The following is a 27,756-nucleotide window of genomic DNA, read 5'->3' on the forward strand; positions in this document are numbered from 1 at the left end:
GTCACACATTGTTGTCCCAGTACCCGTAACAAGCCAGTCGAGAACACAGAGCCACCACGTCACACATTGTTGTCCCAGCACCCGTAACAAGCCAGTTTCCTCGAGTCAGTATAGACGAAGCCAGTCGAGAACACAGAGCCACCACGTCAGACATTGTTGTCCCAGCACCCGTAACAAGCCAGTCGAGAACACAGAGTCACCACGTCACACATTGTTGTCCCAGCACCCGTAACAAGCCAGTTTCCTCGAGTCAATATAGACCAAACCAGTCGAGAAACCAGAGCCACCACGTCACACATTGTTGTCCCAGCACCCGTAACAATTAAGCCAGTTCCCTCGAGTCAGTATAGACCAAGGCAGTCGAGAACACAGAGCCACCACGTCACACATTGTTGTCCCAGCACCCGTAACAAGCCAGTCGAGAACACAGAGCCACCACGTCACACATTGTTGTCCCAGCACCCGTAACAAGCCAGTCGAGAACACAGAGCCACCACGCCACACATTGTTGTCCCAGCACCTGTAACAAGCCAGTCGAGAACACAGAGCCACCAGGCCACACATTGTTGTCCCAGCACCCGTAACAAGCCAGTCGAGAACACAGAGCCACCACGCCACACATTGTTGTCCCAGCACCCGTAACAAGCCAGTCGAGAACACAGAGCCACCATGCCACATATTGTTGTCCCAGCACCCGTAACAAGCCAGTCGAGAACACAGAGCCACCACGTCACACATTGTTGTCCCAGCACCCGTAACAAGCCAGTCGAGAACACAGTCACCACGTCACACATTGTTATCCCAGCACCCGTAACAAGCCAGTCGAGAGCACAGAGCCACCACGTCACACATTGTTGTCCCAGCACCCGTAACAAACCAGTTTACTCGAGTCAGTATAGACCAAGCCAGTCGAGAACACAGAGCCACCACGTCACACATTTGTTGTCCCAGCACCCGTAACAAGCCAGTTTCCTCGAGTCAGCATAGACCAAGCCAGTCGAGAACACAGAGCCACCACGTCGCACATTGCCACCCGTAACAAAGCCAGTTCCTCGGGTCAGTATGAATGAAAGCCAGTCGAACACAGAGCCACCACGTCGAACATTGTTGTCCAGCGCCCGTAACAAACCAGTTTCCCTCGAGCACCAGTTTCCTCGAGTCAATATAGACCAAGCCAGTCGAAACCAGAGCCACCACGTCACACATTGTTGTCCCAATACCCGTAACAATTAAGCCAGTTCCTCGAGTCGAGGTATAGACCAAGGCAGTCGAGAACACAGAGCCACCACGTCGCACATTGTTGTCCCAGCACCGTAACAAGCCAGTCGAGAACACAGAGCCACCACGCCACACATTGTTGTCAGCACCCGTAACCAAGCCAGTCGAGAACACAGAGCCACCGCATACACATTGTTGTCCCAGCGCCGTAACAAACCAGTCGAGGAACACAGAGCCACCACGCCACACATTTGTTATCCCCAGCGCCGTAACAAACCAGTCGAGAACCTGCCAGAGCCACCACATACACATTGTTGTCCCAGCACCCGTATGAAGCCAGTCGAGAACACCAGAGCCACCATGCCACATTGTTGTCCAGCACCCGTAATAAACCAGTCAGGACCGGAACGCCGGTCGAGGCAGAGCCGCCATGATCGAGCACCCGTAACAACCAGTTTCCTCGAGAGTATAGACCAAGCCAGTCGTCACAGAGCCACCACGTCACGCATTTGTTGTCCCAGCACCCGTAACAGCCCGGTTTCCTCGGTCGGTATAGATGAAGCCAGTCGAGAACACAGAGCCACCACGCCACACATTGTTATCCCAGCACCCGTAACAAACCAGTTTACTCGAGTCAGTATAGACCAAGCCAGTCGAGAACACAGAGCCACCACGTCACACATTGCTGTCCCAGCACCCGTAACAAGCCAGTTTCCTCGAGTCAGTATAGATCAAGCCAGTCGAGAACACAGAGCCACCACGTCAGACATTGTTGTCCCAGCACCCGTAACAAGCCAGTTTCCTCGAGTCAGTATAGACCAAGCCAGTCGAGAACACAGTGCCATCACGTCACACATTGTTTTCCCAGCACCCGTAACGAGCCAGTTTCCTCGAGTCAGTGTAGACCAAGCCAGTCGAGAACACAGTGCCACCACGTCACACATTGTTGTCCCAGTACCCGTAACAAAATTCCAGTCGAGAACACACAGCCACCACGTCACATTGTTGTCCCAGCACCCGTAACAAGCCAGTTCCCTCGAGTCAGTATAGACGAAGCCAGTCGAGAACACAGAGCCACCACGTCAGACATTGTTGTCCCAGCACCCGTAACAAGCCAGTCGAGAACACAGAGTCACCACGTCAACCATTGTTGTCCCAGCACCCGTAACAAGCCAGTTTCCTCGAGTCAATATAGACCAAACCAGTCGAGAAACCAGAGCCACCACGTCACACATTGTTGTCCCAGCACCCGTAACAATTAAGCCAGTTCCCTGAGTCAGTATAGACCAAGGCAGTCGAGAACACAGAGCCACCACGTCACACATTGTTGTCCCAGCACCCGTAACAAGCCAGTCGAGAACACAGAGCCACCACGTCACACATTGTTGTCCCAGCACCCGTGTAACAAGCCAGTCGAAAACACAGAGCCACCACGCCACATTGTTGTCCCAGCACCTGTAACAAGCCAGTCGAGAACACAGAGCCACCAGGCCACACATTGTTGTCCCAGCACCCGTAACAAAGCCAGTCGAGAACACAGAGCCACCACGCCACACATTGTTGTCCCAGCACCCGTAACAAGCCAGTCGAGAACACAGAGCCACCATGCCACACATTGTTGTCCCAGCACCCGTAACAAGCCAGTCGAGAACACAGAGCCACCACGTCACACATTGTTGTCCCAGCACCCGTAACAAGCCAGTCGAGAACACAGTCACCACGTCACACATTGTTATCCCAGCACTCGTAACAAGCCAGTCGAGAGCACAGAGCCACCACGTCACACATTGTTGTCCCAGCACCCGTAACAAGCCAGTTTCCTCGAGTCAGTATAGACCAAGCCAGTCGAGAACACAGAGCCACCACGCCACACATTGTTGTCCCAGCACACGTAACAAGCCAGTTTCCTCGAGTCAGTGTAGACCAAGCCAGTCGAGAACACAGAGCCACCACGCCACACATTGTTGTCCCAGCACACGTAACAAGCCAGTTTCCTCGAGTCAGTGTAGACCAAGCCAGTCGAGAACACAGTGCCACCACGTCACACATTGTTATCCCAGTACCCGTAACAAGCCAGTCGAGAACACACAGCCACCACGTCACACATTGTTGTCCCAGCACCTGTAACAGTTGCACAGTTTCGAGTTGCATATAGACGAAGCTTTCGAGGAACTCAGAGTCACCACGTCACACATTGCTGTCCCAGCACCCGTAACAAAGCCAGTCGAGAACATACAGAGGCCACCACGTCACACATTGTTGTCCCAGCACCCGTAACAAACCGGTTCCAGCCAGTCGAGAACACAGAGTCACCACGCCGCACATTGTTGTCCCAGCACCCGTAAATAAGCTAGTCGAGAACACAGAGCCACTCACGCCACACATTGTTGTCCCAGCACCCTTAATGGGAACCTGGAGCCACATGCCACACATTGTAGCATCCCAGCTTTTCATGCGATGGGATGGACGTGGATGGATGGACGTGGATGCGGACGTAACCGGACGCCGTGGGATGATGATGGATCAGGGGAACCTGGAACCACCACTCCACATTTGTCCCAGTTGCAGTGTAGGTTCGACCAGTCGAGGTACAGAGCCACCGCGTTGTCCCAGCGCCCGTAACAACCAGCCAGTCAGAGAACATTAGAGCCACCACGCCACACATTGTTGTCCCAGCACCCGTAACAAATTCGTTTCCTCGAGTCGAGGTATAGACGAAGCCATTCGATCAGGCACGGGCTTTACCGCATTCCCGATATCCCAGCGCGGTAATGGACACCTCGGTCGGTATAGTCCCGACCAAATTCGAGAACACCAGAACCCACCATTGTTGTCCCAGCACCCTTAATGACAAGCCAGTTTCACTCCGGAGTCAATTATGGACTAAGCCAGTCGAAGACCTGAGCCACTGCCACACATTGTTATCAGCGTAACAGTGAAGTTTCCTCGAGGTCAGTATGAATAAAACCAGTCCCAGTTTCCTCGAGCTGCATAGACGAAGCCAGTCGAGAACACAGAGCCACCACGTCACACATTTGTTGTCCCAGCACCCGTAACAAGCCAGTCGAGAACACAGAGTCACCACGTCACACATTGTTGTCCCAGCACCCGTAACAAGCCAGTCGAGAACACAGAGCCACCACGCCACACCATTGTTGTCCCAGCACCCGTAACAAGCCAGTCGAGAACACAGAGCCACCACGCCACATTGTTGTCCCAGCACCCGTACCAAGCCAGTCGAGAACACAGAGCCACCACGTCACACATTGTTGTCCCAGCACCCGTAACAAACCAGTTTCCTCGAGTCAGTATAGACCAAGCCAGTCGAGAACACAGAGCCACCACGTCACACATTGTTGTCCCAGCACCCGTAACAAAGTTTCCTCGAGGTCGCATAGACCAAGCCAGGCAGGTCGAGAACACAGAGCCACCACGTCAGACATTGTTGTCCCAGCACCCGTAACAAAGCCAGATTTCCTGGAGTCAGTATAGACCAAGCCAGTCGAGAACACAGATCCATCACGTCACACATTGTTTTCCCAGCACCCGAAGTAAACCAGTTTCACTCGAGTCAGCATAGAACACAGAGCCAAGCCAGTCGTCACACATTGTTGTCCCAGCACCCGTAACAAAACCAGTTTCCTCGAGTCAGTATAGACTCAAGCCAGTCGAGAACACAGAGCCACCACGTCAGACATTGTTGTCCCAGCACCCGTAACAAGCCAGTCGAGAACACAGAGTCACCACGTCACACATTGTTGTCCCAGCACCCGCTGTAACAAGCCAGTTTCCTCGAGTCAATATAGACTAAGCCAGTCGAGAAACCAGAGCTACCCACGTCACACACATTGTTGTCCCAATACCCGTAACAATTGGGCCAGTTCCCTCGAGTCTTATAGACCAAGGCAGTCGAGAACACAGAGCCACCACGCTACACATTGTTGTCCCAGCACCCGTAACAAGCCAGTCGAGAACACAGAGCCACCACGCCACACATTGTTGTCCCAGCACCCGTAACAAGCCAGTCGAGAACACAGAGCCACCACGCCACACATTGTTGTCCCAGCACCTGTAACAAGCCAGTCGAGAACACAGAGCCACCACGCCACACATTGTTGTCCCAGCACCCGTAATAAATAGCCAGTCGAGAACACAGAGCCACCACGCCACACATTGTTGTCCCAGCACCCGTGAATAAAGCCAGTCGAGAACACAGAGCCACCATGCCACACATTGTTGTCCCAGCACCCGTAACAAGCCAGTCGAGGAACACAGAGCCACCGCCACACATTGTTGTCCCAGCACCTGCAACAAGCCAGTCGAGAAACACAGAGCCACCACGTCACACATTGTTGTCCAAGCACCCGTAACAAAAGGCCAGTCGACACAGTCACCACGTCACACATTGTTATCCCAGCACCCGTAACAAGCGAGTCGAGAGCACAGAGCCACCACGTCACACATTGTTGTCCCACCACCCGTAACAAACCAGTTTACTCGAGTCAGTATAGACCAAGCCAGTCGAGAACACAGAGCCACCACGTCACACATTTGTTGTCCCAGCACCCGTAACAAGCCAGTTTCCTCGAGTCAGTATAGACCAAGCCAGTCGAGAACACAGAGCCACCACGCCACACATTGTTATCCCAGCACCCGTAACAAACCAGTTTACTCGAGTCAGTATAGACCAAGCCAGTCGAGAACACAGAGCCACCACGTCACACATTGTTGTCCCAGCACCTGTAACACACCACAGTGTCTCCCGGAGTCAGTATAGACCAATGTCACACGCATTGCTGTCCCAGCACCCGTAACAAGCCAGTTTCCTCGAGTCAGTATAGATCAAGCCAGTCGAGAACACAGAGCCACCACGTCAGACATTGTTGTCCCAGCACCCGTAACAAGCCAGTTTCCTCGAGTCAGTATAGACCAAGCCAGTCGAGAACACAGTGCCATCACGTCACACATTGTTTTCCCAGCACCCGTAACGAGCCAGTTTCCTCGAGTCAGTGTAGACCAAGCCAGTCGAGAACACAGTGCCACCACGTCACACATTGTTGTCCCAGTACCCGTAACAAGCCAGTCGAGAACACACAGCCACCACGTCACACATTGTTGTCCCAGCACCCGTAACAAGCCAGTTCCCTCGAGTCAGTATAGACGAAGCCAGTCGAGAACACAGAGCCACCACGTCAGACATTGTTGTCCCAGCACCCGTAACAAGCCAGTCGAGAACACAGAGTCACCACGTCACACATTGTTGTCCCAGCACCCGTAACAAGCCAGTTTCCTCGAGTCAATATAGACCAAACCAGTCGAGAAACCAGAGCCACCACGTCACACATTGTTGTCCCAGCACCCGTAACAATTAAGCCAGTTCCCTCGAGTCAGTATAGACCAAGGCAGTCGAGAACACAGAGCCACCACGTCACACATTGTTGTCCCAGCACCCGTAACAAGCCAGTCGAGAACACAGAGCCACCACGTCACACATTGTTGTCCCAGCACCCGTAACAAGCCAGTCGAAAACACAGAGCCACCACGCCACACATTGTTGTCCCAGCACCTGTAACAAGCCAGTCGAGAACACAGAGCCACCAGGCCACACATTGTTGTCCCAGCACCCGTAACAAGCCAGTCGAGAACACAGAGCCACCACGCCACACATTGTTGTCCCAGCACCCGTAACAAGCCAGTCGAGAACACAGAGCCACCATGCCACACATTGTTGTCCCAGCACCCGTAACAAGCCAGTCGAGAACACAGAGCCACCACGTCACACATTGTTGTCCCAGCACCCGTAACAAGCCAGTCGAGAACACAGTCACCACGTCACACATTGTTATCCCAGCACCCGTAACAAGCCAGTCGAGAGCACAGAGCCACCACGTCACACATTGTTGTCCCAGCACCCGTAACAAGCCAGTTTCCTCGAGTCAGTATAGACCAAGCCAGTCGAGAACACAGAGCCACCACGTCACACATTGTTGTCCCAGCACCCGTAACAAGCCAGTTTCCTCGAGTCAGTATAGACCAAGCCAGTCGAGAACACAGAGCCACCACGCCACACATTGTTATCCCAGCACCCGTAACAAGCCAGTCGAGAACACAGCCACCACGTCACACATTGTTGTCCCAGCACCCGTAACAAGCCAGTTTCCTTCGAGTCAGTATAGACGAAGCCAGTCGAGAACACAGAGCCACCACGTCACACATTGTTGTCCCAGCACCCGTAACAAGCCAGTTTCCTCGAGTCAGTGTAGACCAAGTTGCAACACAGAGCCACCACGTCACACACATTGCTGTCCCAGCACCCGTAACAAAACCAGTTTCACAGTATAGACCAAGTCAGTCGAGAACACAGAGCTACCACGTCAGACATTGTCACCACGTCACACATTGTTGTCCCAGCACCCGTAACAAGCCAGTCGAGAACACACCACCACGCCACCACATTGTTGTCCCAGCACCCGTAACAAGCCAGTCGAGAACACAGAGCCACCACGCCACACATTGTTGTCCCAGCACCCGTAACAAGCCAGTCGAGAACACAGAGCCACCACGCCACACATTGTTGTCCCAGCACCCGTAACAAGCCAGTCGAGAACACAGAGCCACCACGCCACACATTGTTGTCCCAGCACCCGTAACAAGCCAGTCGAGAACACAGAGCCACCACGCCACATTGTTGTATCCAGCACCCGTAACAAGCCAGTCGAGAACACAGAGCCACCACGCCACACATTGTTGTCCCAGCACCCGTAACAAGCCAGTCGAGAACACAGAGCCACCATAGTACACATTGTTGTCCCCAGCACCCGTAACAAGCCAGTCGAGAACACAGAGCCACCATGCCACACATTGTTGTCCCAGCACCCGTAACAAGCCAGTCGAGAACACAGAGCCACCACGTCACACATTGTTGTCCCAGCACCCGTAACAAGCCAGTTTCGAGTCAGTATAGTCAAAGCCACGAGAACACAGAGCCACCACGCCACACATTGTTGTCCCAGCACCCGTAACAAGCCAGTTTCCTCGAGTCAGTATAGACCAAGCCAGTCGAGAACACAGAGCCACCACGTCACACATTGTTGTCCCAGCACCCGTAACAAGCCAGTTTCCTCGAGTCAGTATAGACCAAGCCAGTCGAGAACACAGAGCCACCACGTCACACATTGTTGTCCCAGCACCCGTAACAAGCCAGTTTCCTCGAGTCAGTATAGACCAAGCCAGTCGAGAACACAGAGCCACCACGTCACACATTGTTGTCCCAGCACCCAGTTTCGTAACAAGCTAGCCAGCCACCACGTCACACATTGTTGTCGAGTCAGTTTCCTCGAGACCAATAGACCAAGCCAGCCGAGAACACAGAGCCACCACGTCACACATTGTTGTCCCAGCACCCGTAACAAAGCCAGTTTCCTCGAGTAGTATAGACCAAGCCAGTCGAGAACACAGAGCCACCACGTCACACATTGTTGTCCCAGCACCCGTAACAAGCCAGTTTCCTCGAGTCAGTATAGACCAAGCCAGTCGAGAACACAGAGCCACCACGCCACACTTTGTTGTCCCAGCACCCGTAACAAGCCAGTCGAGAACACAGAGCCACCACGTCACACATTGTTATCCCAGCACCCGTAACAAGCCAGTTTCCTCGAGTCAGTATAGATCAAGCCAGTCGAGAACACAGAGCCACCACGTCAACCATTGTTGTCCCAGCACCCGTAACAAGCCAGTTTCCTCGAGTCAGTGTAGACCAAGCCAGTCGAGAACACAGAGTCACCACGTCAAACATTGCTGTCCCAACACCCGTAACAATTAAGCCAGTTCCCTCGAGTCAGTATAGACCAAGGCAGTCGAGAACACAGAGCCACCACGTCACACATTATTGTCCCAGCACCCGTAACAAGCCAGTCGAGAACACAGAGCCACCACGTCACACATTGTTGTTCCAGCACCCGTAACAAGCCAGTCGAGAACACAGAGCCACCACGTCACACATTGTTGTCCCAGCACCCGTAACAAGCCAGTTTCCTCGAGTCAGTATAGACCAAGCCTTTCAATCTCATCTATCGAGATTCTACAATTAAGCAGTTCAACTCATGCCATCTCTCTTCTGCATTCATTCTGTCCGTCCTTCCATCCTGAAACTTTGTCTGAAATCTAGCTCTGAAACTATACACGCCAGGTTCACAAAACCTCATAACCATTGCCCATAGATGTGCCTTTTGATATTTTGGAGTTTATCAGTATAATACGTTTGCACAACTTTATGTACATTTTAGACAAGATAACCGTCAAACACAGTTTGCACTGACATGTACATAAAGTTAGGTGGGGCCAAGGAATCTTGGTCACATGATGTATATGAATATCAGTAATTTTTCTGACCCTAAGAGGGAAGCGAGGACAGTAGCTGTGCTTGAAAGACTGCTTGCTTCCACACTTATATAAGAAGGTCTAATGTTTTTGAGTTTTTTCTTGGAGTATTTGGACTGATTCCAAGTTGAAGCTTTTTTATCCTTTTGAATTCATAGATGTATTTACAATGTCTGGTACTAGTTATGCTTCCTAATGAAAATTGGACATTTTTGTCACGATGGAAACTGTAAAAAACAACTTGAAGATTAGTTTTGTATATGTTTTCATTTTTAAAGAGTATTTTTCATTATTTTGCATTCAATGTTCACCAATTCTTGGTATGGTAGCTGATGTTACAAATGTATACATGGCCTAGATGTTTATAAATACATACTAGACAATCCAGAAATCATAAAAGGTATCCTCATGTTTGAAAATGTTTTTCAGTTATTCTTCAAGAAAAAACGAAAAAGCTTTTTGTACAAGAATGATTTATCTAACAGAATTGTTAACTGTCAATACAATAACATATTAAAAACCCCTTTATTTTGTACATTTGACTAGTTATGTCCATTTTACAATGTAGAGTAAATAATTATACATTCTACACATGAACCAAATACAGAATTTGATAGGTTTATTGTGTCGCGTTGTTCCTTTACTAGTCCAGCTGAGGATACCTGAATCCTGTACAATCCCAATATGTAAAAACTTGACGCAAAACGTAAAACATAACGCAATATGTAAAAGATTAACGCCAAATGTAAAAAATGGTTTTAACGCAATATGTAAACACCTAACGCAATTTGTAAAAGATTAACGGAATCTGTAAAATACAGCTTTATTGTTGTTTATTGTTTTGGCGACTGAAATTCATTTTTTTAGAAACTTTGCTTTATTGTGTTTCAAAATAACTAAGCTATTGCAATATTTCTGACAAACTAACCTCATTTTTAACTTAACTGATATCTGATCTTTTGGGTCGTTTAACACCAAAGTAAAGCCGATAATTGTGTAATATACATATACATAGCGATACTTGATATCATGATCTATTTTCGACAGTATCCAAGGAAATCATTTTATTCTTCATAGTATATTTTACATAAATGGTCATATGGGTTGTATTTATTAAGTGTCCTAGGAGGATTTACCTTTTGGCCTTGTTTTATCCCACAACACGCATGTAGCGCAAAGTTGGGGACATAAAGTCACCCTCCGAACTGGGTACGGTGACCAAGGTTCAACTTGGAATTCGGTAGATAAAAGTTTTTGTATTTTTTTTCTTTTTCTTTTCATTGTTTTGGCCGAGAGACCAGTTTTGCAACAAATCCTGATAAAAAGTTTGAGCCATCCCATAGACATTACGAGAGACTTTGACTGAATTTGTTTCAGAAACACTTTGAAAGAATTTTTAGAGAAAATATAATATTTATGATGATGTATTTACAAATATTATATTACCCCCAAAAGTGAAAATTACTGTTTAAGTATAAATGTGTCGCTGGACACAAGTATCTTTGATTTAGAAATGGTAAATCCATCTTGCAGTTTTAGGCATAGTGAACATGCAAGATGCATCGCAGTTATTCGGGTATTTGTATTCAAATCACATCTGATATCCTTCAATCAAGTCACAGGTATTATTGCTGCCAATGAAATCGAGTAATACCAGAGACATTTGAGATTGGATCCCGATGTTGATCGCTCAAATTTAATGAAATAAAGTTATTGCATTTGATGCAATTTAAGTAATATGTAATATTGATGTAAACGGGTAACATGACTTGTTCAATCCATCAAACATGCCAATGCCAAGATCAATGATACCTGAATAGAATTGCAAAATCACAAACCACGCTTAAGAAATTATAATCGTAATTCACAGTTTTAATCACATAGATTGCCATTCGCTGTGTATTCTGTGACATTCATGTGATTATTTGACGTAGTATCAAACATTAGTATAAATGGAACCAGTTATTCTATTGCTTATCTAAATGGAGACGTCTCTGTGTAATTAACTTCTTCAATATCTGAAAAATTGCTGAAGGGGTGTTTAACCATATAAACTCACTCACTCACTCACGGGACATATGGTGATCACCTGGTTCTCACAGTTGTATCAGGAATCTTATGATAGAGGTCAGAATCTTTGATGTAAACGGAACAGTGACACAAGTTCATCCAAAAGCGATTCTACCAGGACAGAGTCCAGTTATATATCTTGAGAGAGAGAGAGCTACCATCTCGATGCCAAGTACCAATTGCAATTAATTCCAACCCCCATACACAATGAATTAAAATTGGAAACATTACTACCACCTGCATGTTATTTCAAACCAAATTAAGAAGGATCAATAAGTGGTTTTCTTTAAAACCCAAATTCGGTAATCACAGATTATCAACAACGGAATGGACATTTTCAAGGAAAGGTCAATCCTTTTTGAATATAACTTAAAAATACCATTTATGAAAACAAGTTCGAAGAATAAAATTATTCCTTTAAAAAATTCGAACATAGACTATAAGATCGATTAAAATATCTCTATATACAAGGAAATTATATGTTTATCGACTCTGCTTACATGTATACTGAACGAGGTAATATTTTGCATAAAAAAGTAATATGAAGTTTATTTTGTTAGAAACATTGCGATATCTTAGTTTTTGTAAATAAAGTCAATTTTTGCCAAATTTGTGACAAAAATGGATTTCGATTGCCACCCAAATATTCAAACTTAAAACTGGATTTTACATATTGCGTTAATGTTTTACATATTAAGTTAAAAATTGTTTTACATTTTGCGTTAGGTGTTGTACTTTTTGCGTTAAAGACACATTTTACATATTGCGTTAATATTTTACATATTGCGTTAATATTTTACATATTGCGTTAATATTTTACATATTGCGTTAATTTTTCACATATTGCGTTAATATTTTACATATTGCGTTATTTTGTACGTTTTGCGTTAAGGTTTTACATATTACGTTAGTTTTACATATTGTCTTTATTTTACATATTGGGGTTTTACAGTCCCTTTCTCTGCACTCCTCCCTCGTAACAAATAGTGAACTGTGTCAAAATTTTAATGATAGTTTCTTAAAGAACTTTTTTGGTGGAGTCCGGAAAATTTTCAAATTAATAAAGCTGTTGGGTATTAGTAAATGATAAACATGTGTACTATTATATTTATGTGGCAATTTTGTACAATGATAAAATTTGCAATTCATCGGTCCGTTTCTGACTCAAACGGACTGTAGTCATGTGTAAACCGACTGTGGCCAATACGACATCGTCGTAAAATTACCTCATCACATCTTGACTGACAACCCAAGTAGGTATAGCGACATATTTATACTTATACAGTAATTTTCACATCTTGGAGTAATATAATATATTTAGATACATCATGATAGATATGATGTTTTCTCTAAAATTCATTCAAAGTGTTTCTGAAACAAATTACCAGTCTCTCGTAATCCCTATGGGATGGCTAAAACTTTTTGTCAGGATTTGTTGCATTGAATTTGTGTATTTTGAGGTGAGATTAAAAAAACAAACAAAACCATTTGTCTGTCTTCCAAGAAAAGTAACTTATACATTCATTCCAAAATTTGCTGTTAATTCACCACTGAATAGGACAAATCTGGACAAACTGGTCTCTCAACAAAAACAATGAACAGACAAAGAAAAAAATACAAAAAAACACTGATAAATGCAGAATTTCAAGTTGAACCTTGGATACGGTACCAAATTTCATTAAAACTTCATAAACCACTTCTTAAGATATCGCGCAAACCAGTTGTTTAGACGGACGGAGGGTGATTTTATATCCCCAACTTTGCGCTACATGCGCGTTGTGGGATAAACAAGGCCAAAAGGCAAAACCCCTTGAATAGGACATAATGAATACAACCCATATAACCATTTATATAAAAATACAATGAAGAATAAAATGATTTCCTTGGATACTGTCGAATATAGATTATGATATAGTTATTTTGTTCAACATCAAAGTAAAGTTTCTAAAAATGAATTTTAGTCGCCAATACTTTATAAACAACAATAAAGCTGTATTTTACATATTGCGTTAAACCTTTACAAACTGAGTTAAAAATTGTTTTTATATTTTGCGTTAGGTGTTTACATATTGCGTTAAAGACATTTTTACGTTTGGCCTTATTTTTTTACATATTGCTTTATGTTTTACGTTTTGCGTCAAGTTTTTACATATTGCGTTAGTTTTTACATATTGTCTTGATTTTGCATATTGGGGTTGTACACTCCTCACTCCGCTTGGCCGGTGCCCAGTTACCTCGCATATCAATTGCTCGTCAACACCAGCCTCATACAAACGAGTGGCGGCTCTGGCGAGTAGTGAGCGGATGGTCCTGTGTCCGGTCAATCCAGCTCTTTGGCAAATGTCAGACACAGTAGCAGCTAGACTGTGGCGGCCAACTTCTTGACTGCTGTACCATACGTCGCCCACTGGATTTCGTAATGGTCGCAAGTAGAAGGGGTCACTGTCTGTTTTGGGGGTGGTCTATGGGTTAAACATTTTTCAAAGAGTTCAACTAAACACATTTCTCGCTTGTCAACGTTTTCATAGGCCCTCACAGATTTTGATTTACACTTCCGAAGCTTAAGGCTGATTGGACTTAGATAAGACGTCCTCAGTATAGATCAGAACACGTCCATGTTGATCAGACGATAACAAAAACTGAGAAGTCCTTCCGACGCGCAAATCTCGGTGTTCCTGGCCACCCCTGATGGCGAAATTAATCCCAACAAAGAAGAAAATAGTGTCCAATTATGTCTTAGGGTTATCACTCCCAAGAACACCTTTTGCCCATAGAACTTCCTCCTCCTCTGGTGTGATCACTTCGGCTTGAACCGCTGGTTTACTGGATGGATCCTTAGCGGGTTGTTTCATCATGTTATCCTGGGTGTTCTTTATTGGCAAAAGGCGTCATCAGTTAGGAACTTGTAGGCTTTGCCAATGCTGTCCATGTGTAACTGGAGACAGATCACAAGTCCATATAACGTGTCGGACGGGAAATCCGTGCCGTCTGTCTTCTTCACCTCACAGACAAATCAGGAAATAGTATAGTTCATGTCGTCAACGCTCATTTCCCCCTGGTACCATAATGAAGCTTAGGATCCTGGAAGTGTCCGCTGCTGGTTTATTTCAGTTACTTTGCCATTCTCTGAATAAACTTGCAGCCCATTTCATTTTGATACAGTGCTGTCGGCAAACCTGAAAGGTCAAAAGACAAATGATAAGATATAGAGTATATGATATCATAAACTAATATATACTAAACCTCAACTTTAAATACTCCAAAGTGTTCGAAACTGACGACAGACAATAAACTGAGAACTGTCATAAATGTTAAACATAATCGCTAACAGAATTAACAAAAACGAGTCTGTACATGTTATTGTAACATCTCTGAAGCTTTCTGAAAATCTCTATAGTTTGGCATGAAATGCATGTGGACCCGGTTTCTTGTAAATATCTCTTCATCCAATGACCCAATCGATCTCAAACTGTGCAAGTGGATGTTTTGTCAGACAACCTAATAACATTGTAAATCACCGATGTTATGCATTTGTATTAAAGAATCTGTCTATGTAACGGTCAACAAAATAAACAGCAGAACGCAGACGGCTTGCAGAGGGAGGGAGCCAATGACCTGTAACAGCGGCAGTGTTGGGTCATAAAGGTCAACGTTCGTCAATGTAGGTCAGCTATGCACGTGACAGGTATGAAGAGGGGTTCATTTCTAGCAAATAGCCGACGAATGACATCTCTGATGACCCTGATGTCAAAAGTGTCTAACTTTGGAAGCCTACCTTTTTGTACACGGTTTTGTTTATTGGTTGTTGGTATATTTTTCACAATTGTTAGCACGATGTTCTTTTTCATGCCAAGAGCAAAAGTTGTACGTGTCATGTAATCCGACACCTTATAAATCGGTTTGCTACGTTTGCTCTCTTTTTAAAAAAACCTCAACACATTTCTAATTAAACGTTTAGCATCATCTGAATAAGCTTTCATGATGACAGCTAGAAGTAGACAATGTGAATGATCCAAACGGTCTATCACTGTGCAGTGAACAGGTAACTATCATGAACTGCACGTGCATTTACCTTTATGACCCAACACTGCGGCTGTTACAGGTCATTGGCTCCCTCCCTCTGCAAGCAGTTTGCGTTCTGCTGTTTGTTTTGTTGACATGCATTTCATGCCAAACAATAGGAGACGATTAAGATTTAACGTAATAATTATTGTAACACAATCACTTTATACATGCCAATTCCATTTCATGTTCGGAGAAAGCGTACAAAACATATCCAGTACAAATGTCAAAGTTAACCGTGCGCGTTACTTTGAATACTTTTTAAAAAAAATTCTAGAATTATCTTTTTAAAGTAAACATCCGAAATGAACGTGTACTTACTTTTTGGTTTGTAGATCATTCAGTATGTTGTCAGGAACGGGCTCATGAAATCGACTTCCATTGTGGGTAACCGACGTCTCTGACGTGTTCCCTCCCTTCTTGTCAGTTACAGACGTAGTTTCATACGTTGATTGCTTCTCAGCGACTATACAAGATGCCACTAACTCGTCATCCGACTGAGTGATTTTGTCACCAAAACCCTCCAAAACGTCACCAAAAATAACTGTGTCAGCAGTTTCATCTGAAGATATATCCGAATATTGCGTTGTGTATGTTGACTGGGTCAAAAACATGCCATCATCATCTGAGCTATCGATGTCCATCCTTACGACTGTCTCTGACAGGCGGTTCAAGTTATGGAGACATGCGGGTTTTCGCGCACAAAATCACGTGCATTTTATACCATTATTAAAGTAATGGAGACATACGGGTTTATACAAACCAAACGTGAAAGGTATGACATTTGCTGACGTAATGGAGACATGCAAGGGTAACACGGGTACAAAGCACGTGCGAGTTATTTTATTTGGTGAAGTAGTGGAGACATACGTGTTTACACGCACACAACGCATGTGAAAAGTGGCAGTTCGTTCTTTGACGCCTAGAGGGTCTCCACTAAGGAATAGAGTTGATATAATACTTTTACCGAATACATTTTTCCTAAAATGTTTTATTAAGGTTTAACTGAAAAAAAATATTTGGTGTTCATTGATCTGCATTGTATTCCCCGTTAGGTTTGGGTGTATTTTAAGTCGGAGAAAGTCCGAGTATCTGTCCATTCCTGAAAGCTAATGGAGCCTTGGCCTTTCGGGCCTCGTCTCCATTACCTTTCAGGAATGGACAGATACTCGGACTTTCTCCCACACATAACGTCAATTATTGAGAGTAGAAAGCTACAGAAAAAATCCACTTTCGCCGTATTTACTGACTTTAAGAAAGCGTATGACGGAATAAACATGTGCAAACTCTTGAAAAGGTAGAACAGTGTGGTGTTAAAGGTATAATTCTTCAAGCAATATCATCCCTGTACAGGTATGTACAGTGTTCTGTACGCATCAGTCGCGTGAACAGTACACCAACACGGCGTTATCAACCTGGAGAATGAAACCTTGTCCGTGGCGGCGTGCACGCGGCAGGACGTGTGGCGTGATGGTGTGGTCACGGTAGTAGACACCAGTGACTCTCCGTTGGCAGAGGCGGGGATCGGTCCTGCCCGGCATCGTGATCCCACCCAACACCATAACAGACCCCTCTCCATATCGACCATGTGGAATCATGGCTGGTGGCGTTCACCTGGGCGTCGCCTGCCACGATGACGGTCGTCATTGAAGTCCAAGGTAAACCTTGACTCATCGTGCTTTAGTCGGATATGGGACCACCAAGCATTGTTCCACCGCTGGTGACAATGACACCCGTCTCTCCGGGCCTGCCTGTGACGGTTTGTTAGGGGCAACGTAAGGGGATGTAAGGTTGCCAGCATGGAGACGGTTCCGTATAGTCAGTGTGGAGATGCGGTTTCCAGTGGCTTGTCTGTGTACTTGCTGCAGCTGTGTCGGATCTTGTCGACGATGACGGAGGGCTCCAGTGATGATCCGCTGGTTATCACGTCAGGTGGTACATCTGGGGCGACCACTTCGAGGCCCATCCTGAACTCTTCCAGTGGCAGTATAACGTACCCAGAGCCGGCTGGCCAGAGACTGACACCCAGATGTGCTTCTGTGTGGGCTTGTGTTCTTCCGGCCTGGAGCATCCCTCCGGCTCTCGATTTTTCGTCTTCTCGTAATCTTCGTTTTGTAGAAAGTTGTGAAATGATGGATGGCCATTGTCCTAGACCAACATTTATAGCCATACTTGCACATGTTGCACGTACATTTTGGCATTTGCACGTGTGAAACATGGTGTGATTTTTCATACCCACCCCCTGGTTCCAACCGTCTTTTGTCCGTTCAGTATTTATTTGTACTAGGGCCGGTACACAGTTAGAATTTCATTGTCGTATGTAAAGACATTGTATAACCATAAGCATTATGGGCATGTTTACATTATCGTAATTTACTTTATGGTAAGTGTAAAACGATATTGCTGCTAGGATATTACCTGACAGAACAAGGATCCGACTAAAACACGTGTTTAACATCATCATACACACCGACGCTGATACCGGGAGATTTCAGTCAGTCATGGAGGAACCATACAACAGGGAATGAGATCACACGATGAAACTGCAGATACATCTGGTGACGCGTGTATTCCACACGGTCCCTTGACACAGAAGATTCCACACTGTCGAGGAACCCAAGTGTCAACACACGTTACCACACCTGTTGTGCAGTTCGAGGGGTTGTCTGCATAACACTTCATGTACGTGGTGAACGCCTGGATTAGTTCATGTTCGGACTATGTCACGGAAGATAAAAAATGCAATATAGCAATCGAGTGATGTCACAAGAATATTTATTGGATGATGCAAACATCTGGTGTCTGTGTTAAATCATAGGCTCGGGATACACAGTAGCAGAGGGAGGTGAGATACACGTACTAACGTATTCAATCTACCATTGGCAATCTCTCCTTTGTTCAACTTGGTGTTGTTTCCGCTGGTGTAATGGAATGGACATGAGCCAATTGCATTCCATTTCATGACACTATCTAATTCGCCTACAGATTGGCAGTGATCCGATGTGGTCCTAGAGGAGCCCACGACATATCAAGTATGGTAGAGTATCAAGCTAAGGCTTAATATATGCCTAAAACAGTCTATAGTATAGGATGATCAATAGATAAGTGTCTTGACTATGGGTGTTTACAATTTTGTCATGTGTTGATTCCAAACTTGAAACTAAACAGTTAACCGCGACTCTGTGTGAAACCAACAAACAGTACTGTGTTGTCATCAAAACTTGTATTCTAAGATTCACTAAGTTCTCAAATCCAAGTTAGCACTAAGGCAGTACAGAAATGTGTTGTCATCAAAACTTGTATCCTAAGATTCACTAAGTTCACAAATCCAAGTTAGCACTAAGGCAGTACAGAAATGTGTTGTCATCAAAACTTGTATCCTAAGATTCACTAAGTTCACAAATCCAAGTTAGCACTAAGGCAGTACAGAAATGTGTTGTCATCAAAACTTGTATCCTAAGATTCACTAAGTTCACAAATCCAAGTTAGCACTAAGACAGTACAGAACAGAGTGGCAGTACCTACTCAGGGGTTATACGATACAAGAACAGTGACAATAGCAATATAGACAATGATGGGAATATTCACCTGTCAGCAACAGTGATCCAACTTCAGAAACTAGGTCCAGGTGGAGAATGTCGGACATGGAGTAGTCACACAAAATGCTGGTCTTCTTGTGGCTTGAAATAAGAAAACACTACCACAATATTTCAACACTGTTCTGGTCGTCACTGGATCCGAGATGCCTGTAGTTTTTGTAATAAAGTCAAGTACTCTGCGTCTCAATATAGTACAAGTCTACAAGTACAAACCACTGCCCCTCACTGAATGTCACATATACAATGCATGACACTTGTTACATTGCTACACAGCACACTGCCACATAACACTCTTTAATGAGATAAATAATTACACAGTGTGGACGGGCCATCTGTCGGAGACTTCCATTAGTCGTTAAATGATGATTGTGTCAGATGATTGTCCATCACACCATTTGCCATGAAAAGTCAATCTCATTAATATCGCGTGAATCTACGCTCAAGTCAATCCCGGATTCAAAGAGGCATACCCTTTGCTTTTCTCAAGGTCGTGAGATTCTAAGTAGAAATGAAATGTTCAAAGATCACAGCTGGTCCGGGACGACATCGGTCGAGATCCTCCCCTGTCCTTTAGAAATGTTGTGGCTTACCGTCACGTTGTAGCATGATAATGTCCGATCACATGCCACTCAGCCTTTTAGAGGTACCATAACTTGTCATGTTGCCATAACCAGAGAGAGGTCTGTTTCTCCAGACTCCCCTTTATAGAACACGTCTGGGATGAGACTGGTACGAGGGGTAAAGAACTCGTCCGTAATGCCATCTCTGTTGGGCAAGCCCTTGGTCGGCACACGGAACAACCGCCTGATGTCTTCAATGCCCGCCGCTGCCTTGTCTGTATGAACACACATTGTGGGAACAACCGTCTGATGTCTTCAACGCCCGCCGCTGCCTTGCCTGTATGAACACACATTGTGATCACAACCGAAGCTGACATTGTTAATGTCGTTGTTACACCTTCCCCCCCCCCCTTCACCCCTTTAATAGTATATCACTACTACCGGGCATAGACTTGTTTTGATAAAACATTGATAAGACAGCTGTCCAAATATATTGTTGCTATTTTCAATAATATCCACATCAGTTTCATTAAAACCTACGATTATCATTTCCGCCAGTAAATGGAAAGATCAATTAAATTTCTATATTGGGTATTTCAACTAACAGGTGAGTCTCATTTATCCGGTAGTGGTGCCCTCCTCCACCACAATGATAAACACATGCTGTCACAAACTCCGAGGACATGTCCTTGCCTCGTGCTACCTGAGACAACATCTGTAGTGATCAGTTCTTAGATACCGCCTCAGTGCTGAAAGTATTTTACTGAAACATCTTCTTTGTTCATAGTTTCATTATTTATTAGAATAAATACCTTACCCTAACGCACTGATGTCTATACAAACATTACTATGGTATATTACAACATTTCCTCGCTTACAGACATAACGTATTCAAGTTAGAATTCTACAAGCTGTTGCAATACTTACAAGCTGTTATACAGAATCCAGAAGTCTCTACGAATAGGCGTTAAGAACATCACATGCAAATGAATGCATACATATGGCAGCCGATTAAGAATAAGGCACACAGGAATTAATGTAAAATTGTCAGTCAATTTGGATCTAAATGTACTGCTATCAACATATGTATACATTGTATCTATGAGACCTTTACAGATGCTGCTATACGACATAATATCTGTCGTGTTCCTCTGTGTGTTGTGTTGTAAACACGTCCAGGGGATAACTGGCAACATCTTAAGTGAGACTGGGTAGACTGACACCATCACAGTTATCACAATCTACCCATAGCTGGAACAAATATAATCATACTCAAGTACAGACGGAAAGGTAAAATAATTTAATGTCTAGCCCAATTAATGAGTAAATCATGTCACACTTATACCTTCTCTCTTTCCAGAATGTCATTCATGGAGCCCTTCCGCATTAAGACTGTAGAACACTTGCCAAACCCAACCAGGGAAGAACGATTGAAACTTCTCCATGAAAGCGGTTACAATCCATTCCAGGTCAAGGACAAGTATGTAACCTTTGACCTATGGACTGATTCCGGCACTGCAGCGATGAGCCACCACCAATGGGCTGCAATGTTAGAAACAAGCGAAGGTTGCATCAGTCCCGACAGCTTCGACACTTTCGCTGACACCATCAACCGTTTAACGGGGTTCCCACACATCCTACCCGTCCACCAGGGCAGAGCAGCCGAACATATTCTCTTCTCGGTTCTAGCTGAACCAGGTTCCACTGTATTCAGTAACACAATGTATATCACAGGCCGTGCAAATGCCGAGCTCAACGGAGCCGTAGTTGTTGATGTTCCCTCCCAGCAAGTAGAAGGTGGAGACTTCAATGGAGATCTTGACTGTGTACGATTACAAGAAGAGCTCAGGAGGGTGGATGTCGGCAAATCTATGGTTGTCATGACCCTGACCAGCAATAATCAAGCTGGACAGCCAGTATCCATGGCAAACATCAAACATGTTTCTGAAATATGCAAGACGCATGATGTCTCCCTGTTTATGGACGGGTGTCGTTTTGCAGAAAATGCATACTTCATCAAAACACGAACCAAGGTGTATCGGGATGTTTCAGCAAGAGACATAGCTCTGGAGATGTTTTCTCACTTCGATGGGATGTATATGTCCGCTAAAAAGGATGGGTTATGTAACATTGGTGGATTTTTCGCCACTCGCCTCTCTGACGTATATGGACAATTCAAAAGGCGAATGACCTACACTGAGGGGAATCCGAGCTATGGTGGATTATCTAGCAGGGACCTGGAAGCTGTGGCTGTAGGTCTCTGGGAAGGAACGGATGACAGGTATCTGAAGTACAGAATTGAAATCTTGGCCATGTTTGGTGACATCTTGAAGAAAGCCGGTGTCCCAATAGTTGAGCCAGTAGGAAGCGCCATCTACATCAACGCTGCTAGATGTTTGCCGCACATTCCCACAGAGCAGTATCCGGCGTGGGCCCTGCACTGTGCCCTGTACATAGAGGGTGGTATACGATGTTCACATGTCCACGACGTCTTGAAAGTCGACAGCACCAACAAACGTGAGGATCCTCAACCACAGCACTTCATCAGACTCAGCATTCCAAGGAGAACGTACACTTTGTCTCATCTCATTCATATCGGAGATATCTTCAAGAACGTCCTGGAGAAAAGGGGAAGTATTTCTGGGTTTTGCATCAAGAACTCTTCGGGTCATTATTTCTCAGCTGTCATGGAGCCCGTGAGGAAATGTTTTGTTGGATAGATTTGCTATCATTGTTTGAATTCCATTCTAGAAGATAGTGAGTCGATAATGAAGCTTACGACTTCATGGATAACAACTTCTTTTTTATTGCATAGAGCGACGTTTCGGTGTAGAAGTGACAACAACCAATGATGAACATATACACAGTATGTTGTGATAAACATCAGATTGACATTAACAAGAACATGTAATTGATAAAAAGTGACACACAATTGGATGGGGACAGGTAGGGAGTTACAACAACAACCAGCATGGGCCATGAAACCAATATACACGAGAGATTCCGCAGAAGTACAATATTCACCAATTTTCATGGATAACAATTTCTTCTGTTTCGTGAATGCGACGTTTCGATACATACCGTTGTCAAGCAGTTTCCATACAGATTCTTATGCAGTAATGTAATCACTACTGCTTGACATCGGTACAAAAATATATATTCAGACGTAGCACAACGTTGGGTAATGAATGTTAGATACTTACCAAGACATTGTGGTATTAGTGATGTATCCAGGTTGCATTACATTACTTACCCACAGTCATTGTATAATGCAGGATCAAACAGATTACAAGATGAGTACATTCAGACATGGAATTCATCTTTAGTGCAGTCCCTTAAATCCATTTTCAAAGTACTTTAACATCGTTCTCAAAAACAGAGCTTGAACCTCTCAAAGTTCTTTGTTTCAATATCAACATTTAGGATGAACTTCGTATGACCTTCTGATCGGAAATGTAACATAGTGTAATATTCCAAGAAAAACAGGTTGTGTAAATATTATACATTAAGTGTAATTGGAGATGAACAACAGTTTTGATAGTGTGCCTTTACTGCACTGGTTAAGTCATACATATCTGTCGCAATATTACCTCACAGATCCAAATACGTGTGAATTTATTTCGTAAATGAATACTAATCATACAAGTGATATTCGTAAACGTTGTATGCTTTTGTAAAAAGTTGTATTATAGTTGTCTGTCTGTACTTCTGGCCTTCAGGACCCGTGAAGGTCCGGGTTAGAATGAACCTTCAGTAACCCATGCTTGTCGTAAGAGGCGACTACCGGGATCGGGTGGTCAGGCTTGCTGACTTGGTTGACACATGTCATCGGTTCCCAATTGCGCATATCGATGCTCATGCTGTTGATCACTGGATTGTCTGGTCCAGACTCGATTATTTACAGACCTCCGCCATATAGCTGGAATATTGCTGAGTGCGGCGTAAAACTGGACTCACTCACTCACTCTGGCCTACAGCCATTTCAGTACAGGAAGACATTTCATTGATTTGATGACAATAATGTCTTGAACCCGGTTAGCAGGCTAATGCAAGTGTAACAGGAAAAGGTTTTGTCATTCAAATGCAGTTTTCAATTTATTGATTTCATCCGCGAACATGGAATCTGAAATTTAAAAAATGTTGGCAGGTTTGACTATTTCTTTATCTTAACATAATTATTTCCTTTACCTTTTTGGCTGTTTCTATGACCCTGAAAAGGTCGACGTCCTTGTTGTTGCCGTGTGGTAGTTAAGGCCTTGGTTGTGGTAATGGACAACCAGAATGGATGATTACCCACAACCTCCGGCAATAGACTACCGCATCCCAGGGCGATGTTACAGTTTCTGGGAGGTTGCTGTAACTATATAACAACGTTTAATCCATGTACGACCTGGTTTGCATCTTATATACGTACTGAGTGCTGACGTTCTATCAGTTGGAAAACCCCTACTCTTGGCTTGTTTCCAACATAGATTCCTGCATTTCTGAATCTCACTCATGGCATTCGTGGGGGTACAGATGTATGTAATATGGATTGTTAATTATTGTTGCTGCCACATATTCTGACCCATTTTCTTGTCTTTGTGATTGTAAAACTAATTCAGTGTGTTTCAATACATTATGATAATTTCCTTGGCCTTTGTATGGTTGTTGACTGCACCAAAAGGTTTTGGACTCCAGAAAATGTCATAAAACTGCACCGTTAACCTTTCACAGTGGCTGTATATGGCTTTGTTTCTCGCACCAAACTGAAAACATTGAAATCAGAACCAGACGAACCTTACCACAGTATACTGACGAAATCATACATCTCTAGAGAGGCAGTATCGGTCTCTTGGGACATCCCAAGAACACAGGCTGGTTGAGAAAATAAAACCCGACATGAAGATGGACATTGGATTGTTTTGGATCATGGACAATTCTTGTGCGCAATACTTCTGCGATTACAAGGTGATAAGATTGAGTATACATTTGGTGAGCGAACAAATCCACCTCTCGGTGACACGGATGGAAACGAAATGACAAGATCCTTCTATACCATAGCTAATACTATGTTGAATCATACCCTGTCACATGGAAAATAAAATCAGCAAATGAAAGCATTCGAAGACAGGTTATTTGAAGAGATTTGTTCAATGAGTTTGACAATTTTGACCCACGGCAGGAGAACCAGGAGGCGGGTGGTCGAAGAAATACTATAATGGGCGTAAGTCCCCTGTCATATCCTAGACGTGTTCAGTAGAAGCAAGGTCTGGACTCATGGCTCGTCATTCTGCATCTGCTGGGAGCATTGACACTGGGACACTATGTAGAAGGTAAGATGAAAACTCTTGTTTGGATTTTATTATAGACTATTTTGATTTACAGAGTTAGTCTGTTGACTATGTTTTAACTGATTCTGTTAACTTTTTACGTCAATGCTGCCTTTCATAAACACGTTGCACTGATATAGCTGTGAAAGATATATGAATAGTATTTTTGGCCAGACGTCATATGAAGTTTCATAGAATATATATAATGTTTGTCTTCCTCATTGATAACACCTAAGTGAAATGTTGGGATAAACCATTCAGAAAAGAAGTAGGAAGAAGTGCTCCCCTTTTTGCGTCCCAATGCTGAAGGCTCGATTATTTACAGAACGAACTGAATTATTGCTTAGTGTACCGTTAAATAACAAACACCAAAGACACCAAAGCCCGCTTTTTTTTCAGGATCTGTTTCTTTATGCACATGGATCAGAATGTATGCTTGGGTTGGCAAAATCAAAACTAACTAATTTGGCTTTAGGTATTTTACTTAAGCATCAGGTATAGCGATGATTTAATATCGTCACCTGAACTTGAAATAATGAAAACAAGTTAGGACAAATTCAGAGACAACTGTGACGTTAAATGTTAACTCACTCACTCACTCACTCAGAGACAACTAACTCTCCACAAGGCTACATGACAAAAGGGATGAGTTTGCAAAAAATGTTTACGGCATGTGGTGGACATTTCAAAATTTGAGATAGCATCGGAAAGTGATATCCGATAAAAATCCTCGTATGTTCAGGTGAACTATTGACAGGGCTTTACATATGTGGGCCTGACATCATCACTATTTGATGGTGATTCATAAACACATGCCTGTCATCGTATTCCATTGTGTCAATCACTCAACGGACTTGTCTAGACTCTAGTATTTACAATTCGCCTTAAAAAACTGTACAATTGCAGAGATAGGCGTAAAAAACAAACAAGCACATCCTCATAATATAGTCTGAATTCCACAATCGACACTACCTTTAGCAGGGATTTGTTATAGATGTCAAAAGGGTTTTGTAGCTGTCATATATAGACTTTGCGGATGACGACCTCTCTGAGTGGATGGCAGCAGACGGCTTCAGAGATGTTTCTCCTCACTGGGCATTCCAGCGTGGAATGTACACCCCTCAGTGATATTCCAAGTACAATAGACGCCTGCTGTTTTGGTGTCTAACACCACTTGTGTGTCACCAGGACAGTACCAGGACAGTACCAGCTCTGTAACAAACCCAAAACATCCAGGGACAACATTGGACAATAAGGATGTTTCATCACAAGCTGGTTTTCCAACACACTCAGTTTCAATAGGATTCGGATATGTTGAACCTGTAAAGATATAAGGCTAGTCTGTCTAATATATGCATCAAGTGCCAAAACACGCATTAATTAACTCTTAGTTGTTATGGGTCACAGTGTAAAGCGCTGAGTGTGGATTTGAACTCACACCAATGAACTTAGGCTATGTATTTTCACTTGTTGATAGTGGGCTGAGGTGTTACCTCCCTTGGTTTTGCTTCCGGTTTGTTTTCGGTAGGATGCTGTAAGGTGAAGTGAAATTGGGTTTAACGTCATGCTTCAAAATATTTCGCTCATATGACGACGTGCATGCGTGTGTATGTGTATGTGCGGCTGCTTGTACTAGCCCAGACTGAAGCTGGTTTTATAGTGCTAGCCCATTGAGATACCATGCCCCACTCAGACACATTATACTGACTCCGAGCCGACCAGTCCTTGTTGTACCCATTAATGCCGAACGCCAGGCTGGGACCAACAAGTACCATATTTTAACGTCTTTTGGTATGACGCGGTCGGGGATCGAACCAGTGAACTTCCGCTCTCCGGGCGGACGCTCTGACCACTACACCACGGAGGCGGTCGGTAGGATGGTGTAAGCTATGAGGAGATTCCAGTAATTTCTAAATGATTGTAGTGTGGCATGGCTGTTGCTAGAAAAATCTGTATAATCGCTATATAATTGATGGTTCCTGAGATTTGTCTGCTAGCATCAATGTTTCAAGACCGACCGCTCACCTGTCCTCGTCTACATTAAACTTTCAACACTCTTCAATCAGTACATCTGCTTATACTGGGGATGTCAATACTTTGATGAGTTGATATTTTTGATTTGTGATTCAATAGTGAGTGAGTTAAAATTTAGTCACATCGGCAATATTTCAGCCATATCGTGACTAAAACAAGTTTCAAATTGACCATAAATACATGCAATTAAAAAAAAACTGTCTACGAAGGACAGTAAAACTAACTAGAATATCACAGTATTAAGAACAAAACTAGCATATATCTCTAAAATTGGACGTCGGATTAGGACAAGACGGTATGAAAATAGGCTATAGATCGCCAACAACCGAAGGAAGATCACTTCACTAGGGACCATAGGGACTTACAGTACCTTTGCTACCTGCATGGACCCAAGTGGGATTTACACCATCCCCTCAGCCGCTGGCGATTGGAGGAAACGTTTATCAAAGAACAAATATTCAAATTTATGTTATAATTCTATTTCCTTTAAAAAGTCGATTATTAAATAATAATTAACATTAT

General features: G+C 44.1%; 1 protein-coding gene across 1 annotated transcript; it reads left to right on the top strand.

Moving 5' to 3' along the window:
- The first annotated feature begins 21,249 nt into the window (after positions 1 to 21,249).
- LOC124268881 (tryptophanase-like) lies at positions 21,250 to 22,608 on the top strand. Its single transcript, XM_046703907.1, has one exon. It carries the CDS (start codon positions 21,250 to 21,252, stop codon positions 22,606 to 22,608), a length of 1,359 nt encoding a protein of 452 aa, XP_046559863.1.
- The last annotated feature ends 5,148 nt before the right edge of the window (positions 22,609 to 27,756 follow it).

This window comes from Haliotis rubra, unplaced genomic scaffold (assembly GCF_003918875.1).
Source record: "Haliotis rubra isolate DU_JTF1 unplaced genomic scaffold, ASM391887v1 Scf140, whole genome shotgun sequence".
Taxonomy (NCBI): Eukaryota; Metazoa; Mollusca; class Gastropoda; order Lepetellida; family Haliotidae; genus Haliotis; species Haliotis rubra.

Coding starts and splice junctions, on each gene's coding strand:
- LOC124268881 (XM_046703907.1), top strand. CDS start 21,250: ATGTCATTCATGGAGCCCTTCCGCATTAAGACTGTAGAACACTTGCCA.